The sequence below is a fragment of the Thamnophis sirtalis genome, unplaced genomic scaffold (genome assembly GCF_051295495.1).
Source record: "Thamnophis sirtalis isolate CommonGarterSnake01/CBP01778 unplaced genomic scaffold, rThaSir2_p1.2 scaffold_1, whole genome shotgun sequence".
NCBI lineage: Eukaryota > Metazoa > Chordata > Lepidosauria > Squamata > Natricidae > Thamnophis > Thamnophis sirtalis.
This window is the reverse complement of record NW_028261381.1, coordinates 97981990-98005826: the sequence shown is the minus strand read 5'-3', so window position 1 is coordinate 98005826 and position 23837 is coordinate 97981990. Positions and strand designations below refer to the sequence as shown.

The following is a 23837-nucleotide window of genomic DNA, read 5'->3' as shown; positions in this document are numbered from 1 at the left end:
CAAAGTCCAGTAACATTTTATATGTACATTTTTATTTGAATATCATGTATTTATTGTATTTCTGAACTTTATTTTTTATTTTTAAAAAATCACCTCGATGTTTCTCTATCCCAATCTTCCTCAGTCAGAAGTGCTGTGTTTCAATCATCACAATTGCCACCTTTTTATGTGTTTTGGGTGCCTTCAAGTCAATCTTGATTCTTGGTGACTGCCTGGATAAGTCCCGTAGATTTCAGAAGTGGTTCCTAAGACTTCTTAAGTTTGAGAGGGAGAATAACTGGGCTGATATCACCCAATGTCTAAGGCAGGACTAGAAATCCTGATTTCCTGGTTTCTAGCTGATGCTTTAACCACTACACAAAACTGGCTTTCTTTTTAATTACCAGCTGGCTGAGCTAAATAACAATAAAGCATTTATGAAATGGCCACAGAAGAACAATTTTATGACAATTGTAGCTAGAGAGTTAGCCAAGCTATTTTTCTTTCTTAATATTCAGAAGTCATATTTAAAATCTTTATTTGATCGACATTACAGAAAGAATGATGCCTAACACCGCGCATTTACTAGCTAGAGATGAATTACGTGGAGCTATTAATTTGAGGTACTGAATCATGAAAAAAATAGGTTTCCTTTGAGAAGATTGCTAAATATCTAAAAATATGGTTACTTTAGAGTTAATTTCATGGAAAAAAATAGTTCTTATTTACTCAAGATGCACATGTTTTGGAGCAAGATGAGTCATTGTCACAAGCGAGCTGATTCCATGAACTCTCCTCCATGGGTTTATGGAATCTTGATTTCTTTCAACAACTTCGTGTTGTGATAGTAACCAGCTGTTTTCTTTAGTAAGAAAATTATGACCCTTGTTTTCTTTATTATCTGATGTTGGTCATTCATGCCTTTGTAAACTTGAATATCAGTAGCCAAACATGCCAGAGCAATCTTCCAGCTTGAATTTCTTCTTTTTTTCCAAAATCCTAAAGCAGATGCTGAATTATATATTTTGATGACTACAGCTATGATGTTTCTACAGTAATCCAGCAGTCCCCTAGCATTTGCTCTAGGATTTGCCAGCACATACTGTAAAGTTTAAAAGTTACTTTGGCATATTTGAATATTACAATATAAAATAATGATCTAATGGTCAATATTCCAAAACTCAGACCATCTCAACAGGAGATTACTATTACAATATCATCCATATACAAAGTACAGAAAGATGATTCTGGCATTCTTTAAAAAGCCTGCACATGGGAAAAAATATCAAGCAGTGAGAGGCAAGAGAAGTACTTCTACTGGTAAAAATAATGGGTGTCCTTTTTTGCTTCTACAATAGTATTTTACAAATTATTTTACAGAAATTGCTAGGCTCCATAAAACAAGAAATATATGTAGTGATTCTTCCCAGTAGATTTCTTTATTGTTTGACATTTACAGATAAGATCTTTCCAAATTGAAGCCAATCAGATTACATCTACCACAAGCATATACTCTAGGAACTATTAGGAAGGAGCTGCCTTTGCCTTCTATCTCTCACACAAACTCTCTTCTACTCTTCTAGAACACCGTTAGCCCTCCTGAGAATCCAAACTACATCCCATCACAGAAATGAACTTTCTTAATTTTGAATGTTAATAATATTCATATTATAAATAATATGAATGTCCATCATATTAAATCATATTTACTATGATTGTACCTATTCTTTATTCCAAGTTAACTATTTACACTCCTTATTTCTTCTAACAGCATCTCCTTCTAGTAGCCAAGGGCATTCTTTAGAATATACTCTAAGAAAGAAACAAATAAAATAATAACCCAATTATAAGGAGTGAAAACACATTTTTCTGAAGCCCACACTATAGGATCTTTCTAAAAAGATAATTTAAGTGACCAATTTCTTAGTTTTTCACTCATATCATGAAAGGAAGTCCAGCCAATTTAGCCAGGAATTAATGCTACATTAATTTAATTTAAACCAGCACATAACACTACTTCCTGCACATCAATAAAGTATTGATTTACCAAAGAATATTTTGTTACATGGAAATCTATTAATATGACTAAAATTGGTCTTACAATTACTATAATAATGTATTTTATGAAATTGTATTGTAAAGTTCTATTAATAATTAAGGTAAAGGTTCCCCTCACACATATGTGCTGGTTGTTCCCAACTCTAGGGGGTGGTGCTCATCTCTGTTTCAAAGCCAAAGAGCCAGCGCTGTCCAAAGATGTCTCTGTGGTCATGTGGCCAGCATGACTAAACACTGAAGGCACACGGAACCTTCCCACCAAAGGTGGTTCCTATTTTTCTACTTGCATTTTTACATGCTTTCGAACTGCTAGGTTGACGGAAGCTGGGACAAGTAACGGGAGCTCACTCCGTTATACGGCGCTAGGGATTTGAACCGCTGAACTGCCTACCTTTCTGATCAACAAGCTCAGCGTCTTAGTCACTGAGCCACGTCATTCATCCCTTCTAATTAACAATTTAATTAATAATTACAATTCTAATTTTATTGTTGTGTTTTCTGGTCCAAAGGCCACAACAAACATTGGGGTTTTTTTGGTCTTAGAGTGCACATTTATAAAGTTCATAAGATATCCTCTCCGGTTCTGGCAAATAGCTTTCCCTTTGTAGCTGAAACTGTGAAGACATGCTACATTTGTTTAATTGGTTGGTTAGTCTGGTATTTCTAAATTGTTTGGCTTGTGGTTTATGAGGCAAGAGTTTCCTCCCAAACAGTCAGGCATGGTAGTTTGTTTTCCCAATAGCCCAGGGAACTTCATGTTATGCCTGCGTAAAGAGCATTTTTACATGATGATGTCACTGTTTAGGCTAAGGTATAATGTATAAATTAAAAACCAATTAAACTGCCATAATATTGCTTCTGGGAACGAAATGCCCATTTTAAAGAAAGCTTGAATTGCTCCTCCATCAATGGGCAACCTGCCATCTAGTAGCTCTTATAAGAACAAGTGAGAGATTTCTCCACAATTGTAAGGCATTTTCAAAACAGTTGGTTTTGTCAGAATTAAGGGAGAGAAAACTTTTCCTTGCTTTTGGTAAGTCTAATGATGGGCCAGTCCCATTCATAATTGCTATTAAGATTTTTTAAAAGATTTTTCTCTGAAAAGCTGGAGACCATAGCTCCAAAACAGAACTGCCACATTCATGTAGGACATGTTTATTTATCCAAAACTTCCAGAATTCAGCACCCCTTAGCCAGCTGAAATTCCCCAACCAGCTGAAGTTTTTAAAGTTTTTAAACATATTTTAAAGTTGTCAAGGCTGAGAAACCAAGCCCTAACCACTATACTACAGATGCACTAGCAACTACCAATGTAAATGTAAATCAGTTTTAGTCTCCAGCATTATCATAATACTGGTAACTGTATTGGGGAGAAGAAAAGAGAAAAAACAGTAAAAAGCAATGGTTTACACTGTACAGTAATTATTCCCATTTTGTTAAGGTCTTTGTAATATTGACTTCTTATAATTACATGTTTAGTTTTCTTGGCCATATCTCAGAATGGTCTGCTGATGGCTGTTTTGGGGATTTTTTAAAAAAGTTTCCAGGCTAATCTATAGATTTTCTGGTGTTTCCCATTTAATTACTGACCAATTTCAGCCTTAATGAGCTTTTTTAAAATTTAGTTTAGCTAGGCAATATTACATAGATACAGATTAACAGTTGGAAGGAACCTTTTACTGTAGGTCATCTAGTGCAACCCCCTGCCCCACCCAAGCAAATGGCAGTCCAATCTCTTCTTGAAAGTCTCCAGGGACAACTTTCGAAGGCACGCTGTTCTATTGGTTGATTGTTTTCACTGTCAGAATATTCCTCATTTCTAAATTGAATCTCTCCTTGATCACTTTCCATCCATTATTCCTTGTCTGGCCTTTGGGTGCCTTAGAAATTAGCTTGACCCCTTTCTTTTTTTGGCAGCCCCTCAAATATTGGAACACTGCTATCATGTCTTCCCTGGTTCTTCTCTTCATTAGACTAGCCATGCCCAGTTCATGTAACCATTCTTCATTATGTTTTTTTTCCAATCCCTTAATCATCGTGGTTACTCTTTCCTGCACTTTTTCTAGAGTCTCAACATCTTTTTAATAGTGCCGTGACCAAAACTGGATGTAATATTCTAGGTGTGGTCTTACTAAGGCTTTATAGAGTAGTATTAGTACCACACTTGATCTTGATTGTATCCCTCTGTTAATGCAATTTAGGATTACATTGGCTTTTTTGGCTGCCACTGCACAATGCTACCTCATATTTAATCGATTGTCCACTAAGATACCAAGATCCCTCTCACAGTTACTGCTATAAAGCCTGGTTTCACCCAGTCTACATGTGTACATTTTTTTTGCCTGTGTAAGACTTTACTTTTCTCTACATTAAATTTCATTTTGTTAGATAGGGCCCAGTGTTCAAGTCTGTCAAGATCCATCTGGATCTTGAGCCTATCATACTAGGAGGCAATGCATGATAATTTATTTATTTATTTTTCACATTTCTCATCTATCCCCTCCCCTCCAAAGAAGGGCCCTGGGCAGTGTACAATAAAATGTTAAAATATAAAAGAACATACACAAAATATAGGTAAATGTTTACAAAATGTGAGGGGGTGTACTCACTTCTGTGATATACTGTGTAAGGGTACAATTGGAAGGAAAAGCCATCATAAGTTTGCCTAAGCAACATACTTTCCCTCTATTATTTCACAATGGCCCTTTACGAGGAACAATCAAGAATGAACTTGTCTCAGGGGTTAAGAATTTGTTTTCATTCAGAGTTCTCTGGATACTTAGAGCAGTCTGTGATATTTTCAAAATATGATCCAAGACAAAGAGATTACATTCTTTCCCTGGATCTTTTCCTACTGATGTAACTCCTGAACCCTCTGTATAAAAGAAATAATGAAAGGAAGGAAGGAAGAAAGAAAGAAAGAAAGGAAGGAAGGAAGGAAAGAGGGAGAGAGAGAGAGAGAGAGAGAGAGGGAACGAGAACCAGTTTGGTGTAACAGTTAAGACATCAGGCTAGAAAGTGAGAGATGGTGACTTCCTGTCCCATCTTAGGCAAGAAGCCAAATGGGTGATCTAGGCCACATCACTTTCTCTCAGTCCTAAGACCTAAGTCCTAAGAAGGCAGTGACAAACCAATTCTGAAATTTTGTCAACAAACTGCAGACATTTGTCCAGGCAGTGCCCAGTAGTCAAAAACTGACTCAAAAGACTTCCCTTGCCAAGATAACTAATGTCATATTATCATATGAATCTTACATTAAATTAAACAGAGAAATGCTGTCTGGGTAGCTCTCCCTCATAGGAGACACAAAGCATCAAATTACTTGGATGTTCAAAGGTGGCTAGTTGGATTGGAGTGTCTTGTTTGCATCCCATTATTGATCAGCTGTATAATTTGAAGTGGTATTCTCAAATGTTTTGAGTTCAGAATAACAGAGGGAAGGGACCTTGGAGGTCTTCTAGTCCAACCCCCTGCAGGAGACCCTATATAATTTCAGATAAATGGTTGTCCAATCTTAGCAGCTGTGGGAATGTATACTGAGACGTTTTGAGCTGTTTCACTAGGTTTGGAAAGCATGGCATGCCAATGCCCTTACTGTATACAATCTTCAAATGCTTAGATTTTTGGATCTCACCCAAGACAGGGTTTCCTTAGCAGCAGTCACTGTCTTTAAAATGGCAAGCATGATTGATTGATTGAAGTGCTTCCCCTTTTGATGCACACAACAGATATTTGGGACAGGGCTTTGATCACTTGTTGCGTTCCTAAAGTTTTTTATTTCAAGTTATTGCTCTGGGGCAAAGACAATCTAAATGTCAAGTGTTTGCACACGAACAAGACTCTGTCACTTGGGGGAACAATTTAAACAGTATTAGTATGGTGAACACATTGTAAGCCCTTTTTTAAAAGGAAAAGGAAGAAGAGGAGGAGGAGATGGACAGATGACAGTCTCTTGCAGTTTGAGGCACATGTAACTTGGCATACTGACCTTCCTTTTAAGTGATCCTGGAGGAATGTGAAGAGACTGGACAAAACTTCATAAAGACTAAATTTGCATTTTGTGCACATACTGTCGGCTCAAAGGGCAGAGGACAGTCTTTGCTTCAATCCTCTAGTAAGTTATTAAAACTGTTCAACTGATGTTACAGATGAAGCTGGATATTTCCTTTAAAATGTTTTTTTTTAATAATATGAATAATACAGGCATACGTTTTTCTGCTTTGTAGACAAATCTCTCAGGCAACAATAACACACTGAAGGGGAAATAAAATGTAGCGATTAAGATTGCACTAAACCCCTTGGGGCTAGCCCTTAGGGATGGGTTTCATCTGCATTTAATTTCTATACTGAGATACAGTTATGCTCCAGGCTTTAAGTAATTTACATTTTCTCTCTGAAAGGAAGAGCAACTGATCTGTGCTGCTTCAGGTATTTGGGACGAGAGCCTCAAAATCGGAGCAAGTCTCACTAAGGAAATGGAGAGGGACATGGTCAAGAGATGAAACATGCTACATATACTGGAGAGTTGACTTTATGCTATGATATCATTTTTCCATTTTGATATTATTATGGCTAGCTGTGGTCACCCATGCTGGTTTACCTTTCTTAAGATAAAGATAGCCCAACAGTTTATCCAAAAAACTTTCTATCTGACTTTTGTGTGAACCAGCCTTCTCCTATCATGGTGCTTTCTAGATGTTGGACTGCTACTTTCAGAATCCCCAAACAGGTTGTCATAATTAGGGACTGGCATCTGATTTTTTTAATGAGTTTATTCTAAATGACAAATAGCATTCCATACTTGCATTACTTGACCTTTTGGCAGCTTTCAATGCTGTTAACCATGGATGTAGATCAGTGGGTAGTACAGTGCTGTGCTGGTTCACTTGATTTCCTTGGAGTGGGTTCTAGTTAGTGATGGCTGAGAGGAGAGGTCTCACCCTTTCCGCCTCTTGTAGCCTGTCTTCTCTTCTACATCTTAACATCTAAATGAGGCACTGAGTGAATCACTGATATCCAATTTTATATCTCTGCCCATGGCATATTAAGTGATGGAGAGTCTGGATGGGAAACCACAGGCTTCAGCTGAATCCTGATAAAACTAGTTCCACAATTTTGCCTTCTTTGGTGCTGGATGGGGTGCAGCGCCCCACACATTCCTAATGCACACTGGGGGTCTTCCTAGACTCATGGAACCTACTTGAGAAGGCAGGTGGCAATCATGGCTAAGAGAACTTTTGGAAAACTTTGTATTATGTGCCAGTTGTGCCCGCTTCTAAATCAGCAAACTCTGCTCACGGTCATTTATGCCCTAATCATCTGGAGCTATTGGACTACTGTAATGTGCTCTATGTGGGGCTGCCCTGTAGCAGAAGTTTCAGCTCGTACTGTATAGAGCCAGAGTTATGCGTGTTCCCAGAACAGGACATGTCATATCTCTGCTCCATGAGATATACTGGTTGCCAATTTGCTTCTAGGTCCAATTCAAGGGGCTGCTTTTAACCTTTAAAGTCCTTCATGACATAAGACCAGGAACCACCTTTCCCCAATATTATCAGCCCATTCCATTAGCTGTGGTAGAGAAGGCATGCTATGAACACTATCTACCCATAATTTATATTTAATGGGTCCCAGGTGACAAGCCTCCTCTACTATGGGCCTGCTTTATAAAACATACCCCACACAAAATCAGGTTAGCTCCACCTCCCTTGACTTTCGGAAGAACCTCAAGTCCTGGCTATATCACCATGCAGGGGGGTGGGGGCATGTGTGTCTCAATGAATCAAATTATTGTGGCCCGCCAGCAGAGCTGGCAGCATATTCAGATAGTGAGGCGGTTGGGGACGAACATGGGCCAGTCTGGAGTCTGGGGAAGACTCCAATTAAGGCTCTGTGTCAGAGGCAGAGAGGGGGCCTGAGTCATATGCCAGTTATCAGCTGCCTTCAGAGTCAGGCATCTCTGCCAGAAAAACAGCCGGAGCCTGTTCCTCATATGTGCATGCACAGAGTTACCAGACGAAAGGAACAGCTAAAGAACAGGGGTTGACTTGGGAGCAAGGCCACAGGTGGACGATGAATGATCCCTCCCAGAGGAAATAAAAGAGGAGCAAAAGGGGAGTGGAGTTTGCAGGAGACAATTACTTCACTTAATTTGTTCGTGACTCTTCGAGACTCCTTCCCAAGTTTTGCAGATATCGGCCTGTCAGCTCGCCAAGCCAGATAAGGTTTATGAGTGTAAATCCTCCCTTGAAAGACTTTGTTGGATGTGACTGAGCAGAATTCACAGTAAATTAATAAAAAAATTTTTTTGCCAGGACAAGGAGTTTGCTTCATGCTCTCGGGAAGCCTAGGTCAGAACACAAATACATGCTTAGATGAGTCCACTTTATAAAACATACCCCACACAAAATCAGGTTAGCTCCACCTCCCTTGACTTTCGGAAGAACCTCAAGTCCTGGCTATATCACCATGCAGGGGGGTGGGGGCACGTGTGTCTCAATGAATCAAATTATTGTGGCCCGCCAGCAGAGCTGGCAGCATATTCAGATAGTGAGGCGGTTGGGGACGAACATGGGCCAGTCTGGAGTCTGGGGAAGACTCCAATTAAGGCTCTGTGTCAGAGGCAGAGAGGGGGCCTGAGTCATATGCCAGTTATCAGCTGCCTTCAGAGTCAGGCATCTCTGCCAGAAAAACAGCCGGAGCCTGTTCCTCATATGTGCATGCACAGAGTTACCAGACGAAAGGAACAGCTAAAGAACAGGGGTTGACTTGGGAGCAAGGCCACAGGTGGACGATGAATGATCCCTCCCAGAGGAAATAAAAGAGGAGCAAAAGGGGAGTGGAGTTTGCAGGAGACAATTACTTCACTTAATTTGTTCGTGACTCTTCGAGACTCCTTCCCAAGTTTTGCAGATATCGGCCTGTCAGCTCGCCAAGCCAGATAAGGTTTATGAGTGTAAATCCTCCCTTGAAAGACTTTGTTGGATGTGACTGAGCAGAATTCACAGTAAATTAATAAAAAAATTTTTTTGCCAGGACAAGGAGTTTGCTTCATGCTCTCGGGAAGCCTAGGTCAGAACACAAATACATGCTTAGATGAGTCCACTTCTGCAGTGGATATACTCAATCCCTTTTTGTCTGGTGTTTTTATGTTTTATTTTTAATAATAATCTTTAATACTGATCCTTTTATATTTTTATAATTGAATGAATGTTTGAATGTTTATTTTATTTATATGCCACCCTTTTCCCCTGAAGGGGACTCAGGGCGGCTCACAACTCAAACCAGGGAAGGGGGGATACAGACAAAATTAAAAACGACACAAAACAATGCATGATTTAAAACACACAACAGTCATACCATTCGAGACGGGGGCAACGGTTCTTTAGTGTGCTGTTTTTACCTGATAGTTGTACACTGCCCAGAGTCATTTTCATGAGATAGATAGCAAGACAAATTTGATAAATAAACATGATTTGATAGCTATTAAATGTGAATTAAGGTCTTGTGGATAATTTTTTCCATGTGTATGTTGATGGTGTTTGAGCTGCCAGCAGTTAAAAAACACAGTGAATCTTACAATGAAGATACAGTGGTACCTCTTTATTCAAGTGCTTCAAAACTCATTCAATTTGGTACTCAACACATTTTGATGTGAAAATGTTTTCCTGGTACTCATAGTTTCTTTGCACACTGCAAAAGGAAGAGGGAATGGCCATAAAGGACAGACAGGAAGTCAGCCATACTGGGAAAGTCCCTGTAATAGGAAAAAGGACAGACAGAAATTTTCTCCTGGTCAAAACAAAGGGTCATGTGGTACATCACCTGGTTGTTTGGCACTTGTAGTTTTTAGTAGCCATTATGCCTCCCAGAACCAATTAACATCAAGTAGCGAGATACCATTATACAAATCCAAGTTTGTAGTTTCTGGCAAAATCCATTTAAGGCATCAACAACAAGCAACCAAGCTGTAGACAAATACATGGTGTGACAGTACTCAGCTTATTGCATACATTTCTGAACACATTTTAAAATATGGTATCAGAGAAGATGCAAAAAAGACAAGCGCCGTTACTGGTGGACTAACTGAAACTGGAAAAGAGAATGTAAGAAATGAAAAAGGAACTTTGTTTATATTTCCCGTACTGTCTGCAAGAAAATACTAGGTTTGAACTGTACTACAGGAAGAACAAATTTAGTGCTAAAACCATTTCAGTACCTCCAAATAAGTCACAGCCTTAAAAGACAGAAGGATGATTTATGGAAATATACAGATCTTTCTGAAATACTAAAAAAAAAAGATAGTTAAGAGCAATGGTCCAAATACTCAAAAACATATTGATGCTTAATATAAGAAACAGAATGTTGAATCAAGTAATGAAAATTCAATAGGTACCTTGAAAAATGTAAACAAAACAAGAAATATCAGCATAAAAACTCTACATAAGGGGAAATGCTCAACATAACAGTTAAAAGTTAAAAATCTGTTAAATTAGGTACTTACATTCTTTTTTTTAAAGCAAGCTGTTCTGTCTTTTGCACCTAATTTACATTATAACTGTGATACAGTGTTTTCTTTATATCTTTTTCCATTTAAAAAAAGCCATAACTAGAGGTGTTATAGCCAAAAGCAAATTTATTTTCTCTTACAGGGAAGCATGAAAAAATTTACAATTTGGGGTGGGGGGTGGGGAATAATGCTAGTAATCTTCTCCTATGCCTTGTATCTGGTACATATACTGCAAATGTTTATCCAAATGCAATAGGGAAGAATATTTTAATGTTAACTCTTCTGAAATGGTACTATTCAAACATTAATGGGAATGCCTTTAATACCAGATATGAAACTTTGCAGTAGTGGAGAAAAAAGTATTTACCCTTAAAATGGCTGACCTCGATCTAGTCAATCTTCGATTTTTATTTATTATAGAAACTTACCTCCATTCCAAGAATCTGTCCAGTTTCTTCACACTGTTCATTATTCTTTAAAGTTTTAAGATAGCTTTGTCGTTATTTTCTTGAAAGTCCCCAAAACTGTAACCTTCCAACAAACTTTGTGTTATTTTAGGCACAGTTCCACCATGAAAATGATGAAGAGAGCTTCAGCTCCCATTATAAAGAATAAGTAGAGCACAGAAAACAAATCTAAACTTCACAAAAAGAAGGATTTGAACACTAACATTATAAGATTTGCACTTCTAGGAAGTGTAGCAGGAACACGATTAGGGCCTTGCACTGAATTCAGGAGTGTGATTCCCAGCTTTTTGCTTACTTGAACTTTAAAAGAAAAGTTGTATTCTTAAAAGTTCTCTGATTCGTGAATCTTGTTTCAATGAAAGTCTGAAACATACCATAATTCTCTCATCTCATCTGTCAAAATACCCCATTTATACCAGTGGTGGGTTTCAAAAATTGTTGGAACCTACTCTGTGGGTGTGGCCTCCTTTATGGGAGTGGCTTGCCACCCATGTGATCAGATGGGAGTGACTTGCCGCCCATGTGACCGGATATGAAATTATGAATTAGTACTTAGATCGATCCAAGTAGCTATTCAGAAACTCTGGCATTGAAGCATGCAAGTCTTAAAGCTGTCAAGTTACAAGATCCTTGCCAGTGGTGGATTTCAAAAATTTTGGGAACTTCTTTTGTAGGTGTGGCCTGCTTTCCAGGTCCACTGGTGGAACCTCTTCTAACCAGTTCGGTAGATTTGACGAACCGGTTCTACCAAATAGGTGCGAACTGGTAGGAACCCACCTCTGATTTATACCCACTTAGCAGTTCAAGAAAGAGTTGCTATTTAATTATTGATCAGAATGGAATTTTCAGATGTGCTTTCCTCTAAGAAAAATCTAGAAGCAAAATTAAGTTCCAGGATGGGATAAAATATAGTGGGGTAAAATGGAATACTTCTGTTTAGGGAAAAAGAACATTCCGGGCTGAAATAATTGAATGGAATGATCAGCCTTTCACAGTAAAAATGAATTCTGCCCTACAATCAATCGAGTTAGGCTCAATTAATCAAAACATCCTCCACTCATTATTTCTTTGGGTACAGGGAAACCAGTCTCTGGAGTTGATATTTGGCTAAAGAAACTGCTGTTTTCAGAGTGTGTACAGTATATGGCCAGCGAGGCACAAGTACAGAGGATGTGGGTGTTGCAACAACTTGCAATGTTCCCTGCCAGCAAGGAAAGTCACAATGGCATTTATGTGATCATAGGGTGCTACAATCAGTCATAAGTGTGAGCCAGTTGCCAAGTGCCCAGATCATGATCATGTGACTATGGAGGTGGTAGAACAATCAGAACTCCAAGGACCAATCGTAACCATCAATTCCATCAAAACTTTGAGGTCTTAAGTCAAGGGGTATCCATAGTTTAACCCTTTCCTGATTAATTAGTTTTTTTCTCCCACTTCTCTGAATTTTCTGAAGAGCTTCAACTATCCTATCCAGAAATTTCTCCACTCTTATTTTGTTTTTTTCTTCCAAGCTTATACTTGCAGTAGGTGTCATCTGAATTTACTTCTGGCAGGAATACAAGTACTGCTGCAATATCCAGGAGATCCCAACAAAGCTTCCCTTGCTGTGGATGAGGCAGTTTGAAATCGCCTCCGGTGATTCCTCCAAGTTAATGTCCATGCAAAACTCCCGTTTTTTCTGTAAACGTCCTTGTGATGAAAACTACTGTAATCTGGACCAGGTAAAAGAAAAGAAGGAAAAAGCAGAAAACAGTGCCTCGTTCTTGATCTCCCCTCCACTGTTCTCTTTATTTCTCGGTATTCAATTACCGGGTGATCTTTCTTTGAAAATTGGTTTCATCTGAGCTGCTTAGGCCAACCAAATGCTTCAATCAGGAACAATGGGTAATCAACAACCCTCAAAAGAAACTATCAGTAGAAGCACTCAGAAATTATCAGCAGTAACAATGGCTTCCTCCTTGGCTTCTCTTGTCTTTTTTTTTAATCCCTTCCAACACCTTTGCCAAACACCCGCTTGCTCTCCTTGCTCACTCATTCTGACATTGCAAATTGGGGCGCTTATACCGAACTGCCTCAAGCATAGATTTGTAAGCTCCTTTCTCCTAGCAGTATCACTACTGTGGTGAGATGTGCTGAGGCTTTCTCTCCAGTCCAGTCTGTCCACCAAATTCAGTCCTTAAAGCCACGTTGCAATCAGGCCACTTTCTCTCTTCTCTCAAATGCCTTTGAAAAGTTTATGGAAAGAAATGTTTTGAATGGCCTTTTTCCACCAATCACGACCAAACGGGCAGAGTACTGCAGTGAGTAGAGTTAAAAGATCGAGCCCTAGTAGCCTTCCATGCCATTCTCGGTGTATTTCGCGCACGACCAAACGGCGCGGTCTTCCTAAACCGTGTTTTACCCCTGGATTCATTGCATCAAGTTTATGTCCCACCAAGCTCAGTAACATAACCCATGGCCACTTTGCCCTCCCCCCTCCCAAGATTACTTCCACCCACATCACCCACCCCCGGCCTTTAAATCTCTACGGTGCTGCTCTATGTCTGGTTGGTCGTCTCCTTCCAACCCCTGGGCGGCTTTGCCCGCGTTGACAAAGGGTTAAGTTACCGCTGAGTAGTTTTGGAGGGGTGTGTGTGACGTCGTTGTGTTCGTCTGGCCGTCTGACGAGCCTGGAAGATAGTTCCTTCTTCGAAAGATGAGGGGAGCGAGTTGAGGTTTGAAATCTGAGACCCTTCATATAGAATCACCACTTGGTGAGATCCCAGGCAAAAGGACGCGCGGCTGAACCGCCCTGCGCGCCCTGTCTGCTTTCCTTTCTGGAAACGCGCGCCCTTGCGCAGGGCGGCCGGAGTAGCAGCAGCAGCAGCAATAGCAGTAGCATGGCACTATCTGCCTGGAGGCATTTGGGACTCGCAACCCTCCTGCAACTCCTTTTCATTTCCTGCCTGCCAAGAGGTACCGTAAGTTGGCAGGCTGCTTTCCTATGCATGCTTAAAAGAACCGATCGCTCCTTCCCGTCTGGAAAGGGCAGAGTTTTCTTTGATCTTGCAAGAAGTGTTGGAGAGGAGACTTGAGGGATAGAAGTTATGTTTTCTTGCCCTCGCGGCGACAGAAAGTTTTTCTAGTTGTAATTTCCAGAGAAATAAGATACGTGTTAGCCACAGCATTACATAGACACCCACCCACAGCATTACACACACACACACACACACACACACACACAAACACACACGTACGTACGTATACACTAGTTTCTCATGTTCCGATATGTAGAAATTCCTCATCCAAAATGGTAAGGAGAGGGCAAGACTTATTTGAACTTTGGGGGTGGGGGTGGCTCCTGGAAAGGAAATGGGAAAAGAGCCAAGGATCGCAAATGCCACATTTGCTATGTATATATTTCTGCTCGTTCTGTATTACACCAAAGAGAAAAATAATGCAGAAATTAAATGGGCCAAATGTATGCAGCTTGTGCTTTTTAAAAAAAAATTCGCGGGCTAACCCGCATACTTTTCTTTGATGTACTTTCCTGGACTGTTCCCCTTGAGTATAGGTTCATTGGGAAATCTGCAGTTTTGCAGATGCATAGCTTAGCAAATGCATGCTCGCCCTGCTGTTTTATGAAGACAAACTAACATATTACAAACCATGTTCTTCCTCCCAGAAGCTCTTGGCCACTCTCAGAGATTGCAGCCCTGGGAGATATCCTGGGATGCAAACTCAGCATTTAAAAAAAATAGAAGAAATGGTTCAAGCTGTGAAATCAGGGATAGGAAAATCCTTAATGTCCTGTGGATATATACAGAGACTGTAAAATCGGTAAAATATCTAGTCTACTCTCTGGGGTGGCTGACTTTATGGACTGAGGCTTGGCTTTTCAACATAAGAGGGAGAGAGAGAAGTTGTCTGGGTAACAAGTTGTTTGGGTTGCTTTCCTTCAATAAAGAAGAGGATTCTAGTAAGAAATCACATGTAGTAAGTAAATACTGTGGCATTCCAAGCACTGAAGCTCATAGTGTATATGAATAATTCCATATGTAGCATTGGGATTTATTGCTCTATTTAAAAGGATTGAAATCAAACAACATGAGTTTCCTGGGCGAATCTATGGCAGGCTCTAGTTTGGATCTCTCATAAGTCTAAGGGGAATATATGTGGTAGAATCCCTTTGGTAGTAATCATAAAAACTAGAATCATTTGATTCCAGAAAGAGAAGGTAAACAGTTCTCTCCTAAAGGAGCATTTACACTGCAGAACTATTAATACCCCAAGCTGAAGTAGAGCAGTAAGGTAACCTCAACTGTGTCTTAACCCAATTGCTTCAGACACAGTAGCCCATCCAGCTAACACAGTAGCCCATCCAGCCAACCTTACAATGTCATGTCCAAGAAAACAGAAGTCCACTTTTTTGCAGACAATCAATTAGGAGCAATGTAAGGATAGGGATAAGGGAAGAAAGAGACCAAAGCACATTAGATACAGCAGCTAAATAATTCCCAATTTTTCAAGAGACACCTAGACTTTCTTGTTTTTCTTTGAAGACATTTCACATCTCATCCAAGAAGCTTCTTCAGCTCTGACTGGATGGTGGGGAATGGAAGGATTTATATTTATATTCCTTGCAGACAACTGGCCATTGCAGTCAGAGCAGAGTTGGATGAGAAGCATCCAACATCTTTAGAGAAAAATAAGAAAGTCCAGTTACCTCTTGAAAAAGCTCCTTTGGGACAACCATGACCAGATGACTGAGAATCTCCTTAGACATTTAGCTAAATAATTGTTTAACTCACATTTCCATCTTCAATTTAGTATAATTTTGTATTTGCAGAAATATTTACTGCCCACATAGAAAACTAAAAAACCCGCAGGTGTTGGCTACACTTCACCAATTTCCAGATGTTTTCAATTTAGATATACAGCTCAACTATGAGCTACATCAATTGTAGTTGCAGACAGTGAATATTGATTAGAGATAAGCCTGGACTATTTGCAGTTCAGTGAGAAAAGTAAAGCTCCTCGGATAAGAGTGCATTCTTGTAAAACATCCCTGCATTTCATTTCCACCAACATTATCCATGTACTTTAATCAAATGAGCAGCAATTGTCAAACATCAGTAGTTTAACTTTCTATGGTGCACTTCTGGTTCCCACACATCAGATGCTGGGACTACAGCTCCTGTTATTCCCAACTAGCATTTCCAGTGGAGAATTTGGGGAGTTGAACAGCGCTAGTCTATCTGAAAGATACCTGCTTGGCAACATCTGGATTAGCTATTAGAGAGAAACTTCTTTCTGCTAGTTTTGTCACTACTTGTGACATCAAAATAAATAATATTTAAAGACTAGAAGATCTGGCAAAACAATTGAAACAGCAGGGGCTAACTTTCCCAATCTGATGCTTTCTAATTGGTCTGGGTTAAAAGCAATAGGTAGAAAACGATGAAAGTCATTAATACAAAAACAGCAGAATTGTAATCCAGCGCAGTTGAAGAAATTCGTTCCTCACTTCATAACTAGGAATTTCTTAAGTATGTCTAGTCTGGTGAAAAGAAGGATTAGGGGAGACATGATAGCAGTGTTCCGATATCTCAGGGGCTGCCACAAAGCAGAGGGAGTCAAGCTATTCTCCAAAGCACCTGGGAGCAGGACAAGAAGCAATAGGTGGAAACTAATCAAGGAGAGAAACAACCTAGAACTAAGGAGAAATTTCCTGACAGTTAGAACAATTAATCAGTGGAACAATTTGCCTCCAGAAGTTGTAAATGCTTCAACTGGAAGTTTTTAAGAAGAGATTGGATAACCATTTGTCTGAAGTGGTATAGGGTATTCTGCCTAAGTAGGGGGTTGGACTAGAAGACCCCCAAGGTCCTTTCCAACTCTGTTATTCTATTCCAGTAGGTCTCAACCTTCCTAATGTCGCGACCCTTTAATACAGTTCCTCATGTTGTGATGACCCCCAACCATAAAATTATTTGTTTTCCGTATTTTTTTTGAAAATATGTGTTTTCCAATGGTCTTAGGTGACCCCTGTGAAAGGGTCATTCGACCCCCAAAGGGGTCCCCACCCACAGGTTGAGAACCACTGTTCTAGTCTATTCTACCATAGAGTCATTTGATCATGTGTAGAACCTAAAGAAGAAAATATTGCTTTGGCCAGCAGTTTGGTTTCAGACCTGAATGGATGGAAACAGTTTGGACAGAATTGCTGATATGGGCTGCATAAACTTTCAATAATGAATAACTGGGTGTAGTGGCTTTCTTCATAGTAACTGTGATTTTCCCAAAGCTTTATAATCTTCTCGTTAAAATTCAAAGAAGGATCAGCTTTTTAGTACATCTTTTTTCCTACTCATTGTTCTGTGTTTGTAGCCTTCCAAGAAATCTCTTTGGAATACTTGTGATCTAAGGAGTGACTGGGATATCATAAGCCTTTTCTGGGCATTGTAATATCTTATAGCAATTAGAGCCATGTCTTACGGCTTGAGTATTTCCAGAAACATTGATGCATGTCTATAATCCTGCTTACTTAATATACAGTAAATAAACATATCTCCATAGTAAAGCATTTCTCTGTCTTTGATCACACCCTTGTGTTCTCAGCCTATTTGGGGATACTTGGGAGGTTCAGAAGATGATTCATAGATAGACGTTCCAAACAAATAACTTTGCACCACAGACTATATAATATTTTTACTAACCTCTCCCAAGAGGCGAGTCACAATTGTAAGACAGAAAACAAGATCTTTATGTACAGTAAATATTATAAATTATTGTAATAATTCTTGGTAAGCACAGGATATAGAAACAGACTTGTTAAAATAAGCATTACAACAGAAAACAAAAAGACCCTATTCTGATTATGTCACTTCAAATACTTTGGCTGTTTCCCATATTTGGGAGGAATTTCTAGTGCTTGCCTTACAGATTTACCAAAAATGATTTGTTTAAAGGTCAAAGGCCTGTATCATCAATATTACTGCAAAAACTGTTTCATGTCTTCTTTGCCAAGAAAAATCTGAGCTCCCTCTATTGCTACAACGAAGGGAAAATATATGTTTTTCATTGTAATCTGAAAGGAACGTAAGAGAATTTTAGCAAGCCAGAAAGACTCACAAAACTCAAAATAAAACTGGACATCCTATTATCCGTATGAGTTAATAGGAACCAAGGAACTTTTTTTTACAAGTAAAAGCCTTAGGAATGGGTGGAAGGTTTCCACATGTTAGGTTAGGCACTGGGAGTGGTGGAAAGTTAGTTGTACATTTTAAGGTCTGCTTCCAACAAATATTAAAGATGTAGTCAGTGTCAGTCAAGAAATCGAAGGCAAGCCTGTTCACATCCTAGTTGAGGTTTTTGATGGTAAAGGCAGAATCTAAACTACAGGTCGAGGCAGAAAACTGTCTAGAGAAGTCTGTCATTCTTCAATAGCAGCTAACCATACTGACTCAAGTACAAAGAAGTACTTCTGATAATGACTTACATTCAGAGGAGAATTTATATTAGCAGGGTTACTACTCCACCCTTACTCAGATATTGCTTATCAAGCCTGATCTGGTTGGAGGATTACCCTTGGGTGTGAGTGGATTCATCTAAACTCTACTGGTTTTCATCAAGGTGGAACTGCCTGTAGTATATCAAGTGGGCCTTTATTCCCAAGGTTTTCTCTATACATTGTACTTCTCTACTGTTTTCCCTAGTGGTGCTGTAGTTTGGAAAACTCTTCTGCTAAGTCTAGAACAGAATTCTTGGTGGAAGGTCTAGGACAGTGATAGCTAATCTTTTTGTTGTTGTGTGCCAAAGGCATGTGCATGCATGCGGCAAAAGCACACACATGCATGTGCGACAGCGCACCCATAATGCAATGCGTGTGGGGGGCCCTCCACCCCGTTTTGGGCTTGGAAGGCCACCTACACCAAGCCAAAACAGGGCCCGGGGTGCCGCACGAGCCCCCAAAATGCAATGAAAGTACCCCTGTGCATGCACTCCGCCCTCCATGCATGCACGCACACATCCCCCGCATGTGCCCCCCCTGCGCATACGCAGCAGAGACCTGAAGACCAGCTGGCCAGTGGGAGACATGCCCGCAGAGAGGGCTGGGAAGGCAGCTGGTATGCCCGCAGAGAGGGCTCTGTGTACCACCTGTGGCACACGTGCCATAGGTTCACCCCCACGGGACTAGGACAAGGGAGGAACTGATTTTATCCTGGCTCCTGTATTGACACATGGTGCATCTAGTCCAGAATTCTCATCAAAATCATTTGGCTATCTTATACTTACTTTCTTATATTTACAGAGGACGGAGAGGAATAAGAAATGTTAACTTTCTCTGTCTGCCATGGTATGCATAAAAATTGCCTCTATGAATTGCTACGTACTTTTCAAAGGAACTTAATTATATTCACTCAATTGATTTGACGTGGAAGAAATCGAGCCAGTTAAAAAGTGTCTATGCTGATCTTCCAGAAAGACTTACAGCATTCAAAAAAGTTCAGATGCAGATCAGGATCTTGGAATGACTTTATTGTAATTGCTATGTTATAATCTTGCAAATCCTCTAGTTTTTAACTTTCTAGAACAATTTGAGGGGCATCTATCATCATATGTTCCTTAACCCAACAGTTTCACTAGGAGATCTGTTGACAATTTGGCATCACTATTAGCCAGCAGCTCATGAATTTTGCCCACACCATAACTCTGATATGAGAAAAAATGCTTTTCTGTCAAAGAAGGCTATTTAAAACTAGCTGCAGCACAGGTTTTGGCATGCTGGGGTCACTTGCCTCTATTTTTCCATTAAAACAAAATATTTCAGAAACATGAAATACAGCAAGAAACATAGTTAGGAAAGCAGAGTAAGGACAAGATTGTTGAATACTGGCTTGCGGGCGGAGCCGGTTCAATGTCTTCCCTGATTGGCCGAGACACTCGACGCCCCATTGGCTCATTGCTCAAACCCGGGGGTATAAATGTTTGGCGCGAACCACGCCAGGTTAATCATAGCTTACTCTGCTAGAATAAAGGTTGCTGTTTTACTACCTTCTTGTCACGTCCTCCTCCTTCCGCTCCAAGATGCAAAACTGGCGACGAGGATGGGATGAGATTCCCGTGACCACAGAGAAGAACAAACCAGCTTGCCTCCGCGTTTGAATCATACTTTTCAGGTTAGGAACGCCGGCAGCGAACAAAAATCTTCTCTGTTTCTTCTTTCCTTTCCCTGGCTTTGCATCAGAATGGCAACAGCGCTTCCTCCTTTCGCGCCGTTTGGGTCTGCGGGAGAATCCTGGGACGGCTTCATGGAGCGTTTTGAATGCTATTTAATCGCGTCAAAGAACAGGGCACAGACTGACGAGGAGAAGTGCAGCTTTTTCCTGTCTTGCTGCGAGCCCTCTATGTTTGCTTCTGCGAGAGCCCTGGCCGCTCCGAGGCCAGCTTACAAACTTGGGTGGGACGAGCTGATGTCCAGGTTGAGGGACCATTACGCCCCCTCACCTTCTTTGATTGCTCGTCGGTTTACTTTTCGCCGCCGAGTGCAGAAGCCCAGCGAATCTATCAGTCAGTTCCTCGAGGCATTGCGCACAGTGGCCGCCCAATGCGATTTTGCAGACCTAGAGGAGAATCTTGTGGAGCAGTTTGTATGCGGGGTCCGCAACGTACAATTGCGCAGCCGTATGTTCCGGAACCACAAGATTACTTTGGCGCAAGCTGTGGAGACTGCGCGAGCAGCAGAACTTTCTGAACAATCCACGGCCGACATGGAACGCCTTCAGCTGAAACCTTTCACGCAAACCGCTGCGGGGCCTTCCAATCAGACGAACCTCGTTGACGACCTCTCCCCCACGGAAGACGAGGAGGAGGAAACCGTCGGACAGATGAGGACGCAGCCGAAGCAGAGGCCACACCAGCAACCACCGACGTCCGTTCAGCCAGCTTCAAACATGCCTTGCCGTGGATGCGGCGGCCGCCACAGCCGCGTATCTTGCCCGTTTCGTTCCGCTGTCTGCCGCCGTTGCCGAGGAGAAGGACACCTCGCCAAGGTTTGCCGGGCTCTCTTGCCAGCCCCATCGTTCATGCAGCCCAGCAACCAGCGTCAGACATTGCAACGCCGCCAACGGCCACGTCCAGCGAGGCGAGCTGAGGACTGCTATTCAACCCACCAGCTCCCTAGTGCTGAGTGCGTAGTCTATCAGGCTTCCCACGTCCCTGCCGGCGGTCGCAAAATTAGCACCGTCGTTCGTCTTGAAGGTCAGCCTTGCCGAATGGAGGTGGACTCCGGGTCTTCCCGTTCCCTTTTATCTTGGGCTTTGTTTTCCCGCCTTTGCCCTAGGGTTCCTCAGAGTAAATTGCGCCCTGCCGGGGTCTCCCTCTTAGATTACCAGGGAAATGGGATTCCCACGGCAGGAATATTCCACATCCGGGTGGAATACGGAGATTTTAAAGGGAAACTTCCAGTTTTAATTGTTAAGGATAACCTGCCCGCTCTTCTGGGGTTAGATTGGTTCCCCGTTTTGGGCCTCACTATAGAAGGGGTGCATAGGGTAGTTCCCCGTGCCGTAGATAGCGTTTTGGATGAGTTCGCAGATGTGTTCGATGGGAAATTAGGTTGTTATAAGGGCACCCCCATTTCCCTTTGCCTCAATCCCCAGGTCGCGCCTATTAGGCTGAAGGCACGTAGGGTTCCTTTTGCATTGAGAGCAAAGGTAGATGCTGAATTGGATAAGCTTATAGAGCAGGGGGTAATAGAGCCCGTAGATCATGCCCTTTGGGAAACCCCTATAGTCCTCCCGGTCAAACCCGACGGATCGGTGAGGATATGTGCCGACTATAAGTCGACCATCAACTTGGCCCTGCAGGCAAATCCATATCCTGTTCCTGTAGTGCAACATCTACTTCACTCTTTGGGGCAAGGCCGCATTTTCGCCAAGCTGGATATGGCACAGGCCTATCAGCAGCTTCCCGTAGACGATGATGCGGCTACAGCCCAGACCATTGTTACCCATCGCGGGGCTTTCCGTTGCCGCCGCCTCCAATTTGGCGTTTCGGTTGCCCCAGGGATATTTCAGAGCCTCATGGAGCGGTTGCTCCATGGGATCCCAGGCGTCGTTCCTTATTTTGACGACGTCCTGGTTGCAGCCCCTAGCCACCTGGAACTCCTAAAAACACTGCGGGAGGTTCTTACACGTTTTAGGGAGGCTGGATTGAAGTTAAAGCGCAGCAAGTGCGAAATTGCTGTTCCCCAAGTAGAGTTTTTGGGATTCCTTATTGATGCACAGGGCATCCACCCCACTCCCTCGAAAGTTGCGGCCATAAAAAACGCTCCTGCACCCACCTCGAGGGCGGAATTGCAGGCGTTCCTGGGGCTTTTAAACTTTTATGCCCCTTTTATTCCCCACAAGGCGTCGTTAGCTGAACCGTTACATCGATTGCTTGACCGGTCAGCGGCCTGGAAATGGGGTAGCCGTGAAGCGCAGGCGTTCGCGGCTATAAAGGACATTTTAACCTCGTCAGCAGTCCTAATTCAATATAGCGACAGGATGCCCCTAGTTTTAACGTGTGACGCCTCTCCCTATGGCATAGGGGCGGTCCTGAGCCATGTCCTTCCGAACGGCTCAGAGGCTCCTATAGCTTTCTACTCCCGGACGCTCTCGTCAACGGAGCGAAATTATAGCCAAATTGACAAAGAAGCTCTAGCTGCAGTGTCCGGTATTAAGCGTTTTCATGACTACCTTTACGGTAGGAATTTCACCCTTGTTACGGATCACAAGCCGCTTTTAGGCCTATTGGCGGGCGATAAGCCAACCCCCCCCATTTTGTCTCCCCGCATGACACGTTGGACTGAGTTTTTAGCGGCGTATTCATATGCGCTGGTATACCGTCCGGGTAAGCAGCTAGGGCACGCAGACGCCCTGAGTCGTTGCCCTTTGCCACAGACGGACACAGCCCTCGTGCCTTCTCTCTCCATTTTGTCTATTGCTGAATCCGATCTCCCCGTTTCAGCCGCGGATGTTGCAGCTTGCACAAAGGCTGACCCCATTTTGTCCCAAGTAGCTTCATGGGTGTTGAGGGGGTGGCCCGAAAAAAAGGTAGCGGAAGAATTTCGACCGTTTAAGGCACGACAAGCCGAACTTGCCCTTCACGGGGGTTGCCTTGTTTGGGGGGATAGGGTAGTGATCCCCAAAGTTCTACGGGCACGAATCCTGCCCGCGCTCCATAAAAATCACCCAGGTATAGCGCGAATGAAAGCTTTAGCCCGTAGTTATGTGTGGTGGCCCTTGTTAGACTCGGAAATCGCAGATTATGTAGGTCGATGTAGAATATGCCAAAATTCTAGGCCGAATCCCCCCACAGCCGCCCCTCGTGAGTGGGAAATCCCTAGAGGCCCATGGTCCCGTTTACACATTGATTTTGCCGGTCCCTTTCACGGCCGAAACTTTATGATAGTGGTTGATGCTTACTCTAAGTGGGTGGAGTTGGTAATCATGACCTCCACTACGGCAGAGAGTACCGTGAGGGCTCTTCGTAAGATGTTCGCCACACACGGGCTACCAGATGTGATAGTTTCAGACAACGGGCCCCAGTTTACCTCCACTATGTTCCAAGAATTTTTGGCAGAGCAAGGGATTAGACACGCGGCCACAGCCCCGTATCATCCAGCTAGTAATGGTAGGGCGGAGCGCGCAGTTCGCTCAGCTAAAGAAGCTTTGGGCCGCATGGACCAGGGTGACTGGCAGGAGAGAGTGGCGGCCTATCTCTTGAGCCAGCACTCTACACCCTGTCCAACAACTAATAAAAGTCCTGCGGAGCTCTTGATGGGTAGGAGATTG

General features: G+C 42.0%; 1 protein-coding gene and 1 long non-coding RNA gene across 4 annotated transcripts in view; one reads left to right on the top strand and one right to left on the bottom strand.

The window, feature by feature from the left end:
* Positions 1-11468, bottom strand: part of LOC148049629 (uncharacterized) — a 33858-nt gene extending 22390 nt beyond the window's left edge. Inside the window, exon 1 of the long non-coding RNA XR_015697562.1 lies at positions 10975-11468. This is a non-coding gene — a long non-coding RNA (uncharacterized LOC148049629). The remainder of the gene's footprint in view (positions 1-10974) is intronic.
* Positions 11469-13723: 2255 nt separating this feature from the next.
* Positions 13724-23837, top strand: part of PAMR1 (peptidase domain containing associated with muscle regeneration 1) — an 86837-nt gene continuing 76723 nt past the window's right edge. For all 3 annotated transcript variants that reach the window (XM_087719767.1, XM_087719764.1, XM_087719761.1), the window contains exon 1: positions 13724-13971. In XM_087719767.1, the coding sequence (XP_087575893.1) occupies positions 13896-13971 (76 nt within the window). In that variant the 5' untranslated portion in view covers positions 13724-13895. The remainder of the gene's footprint in view (positions 13972-23837) is intronic.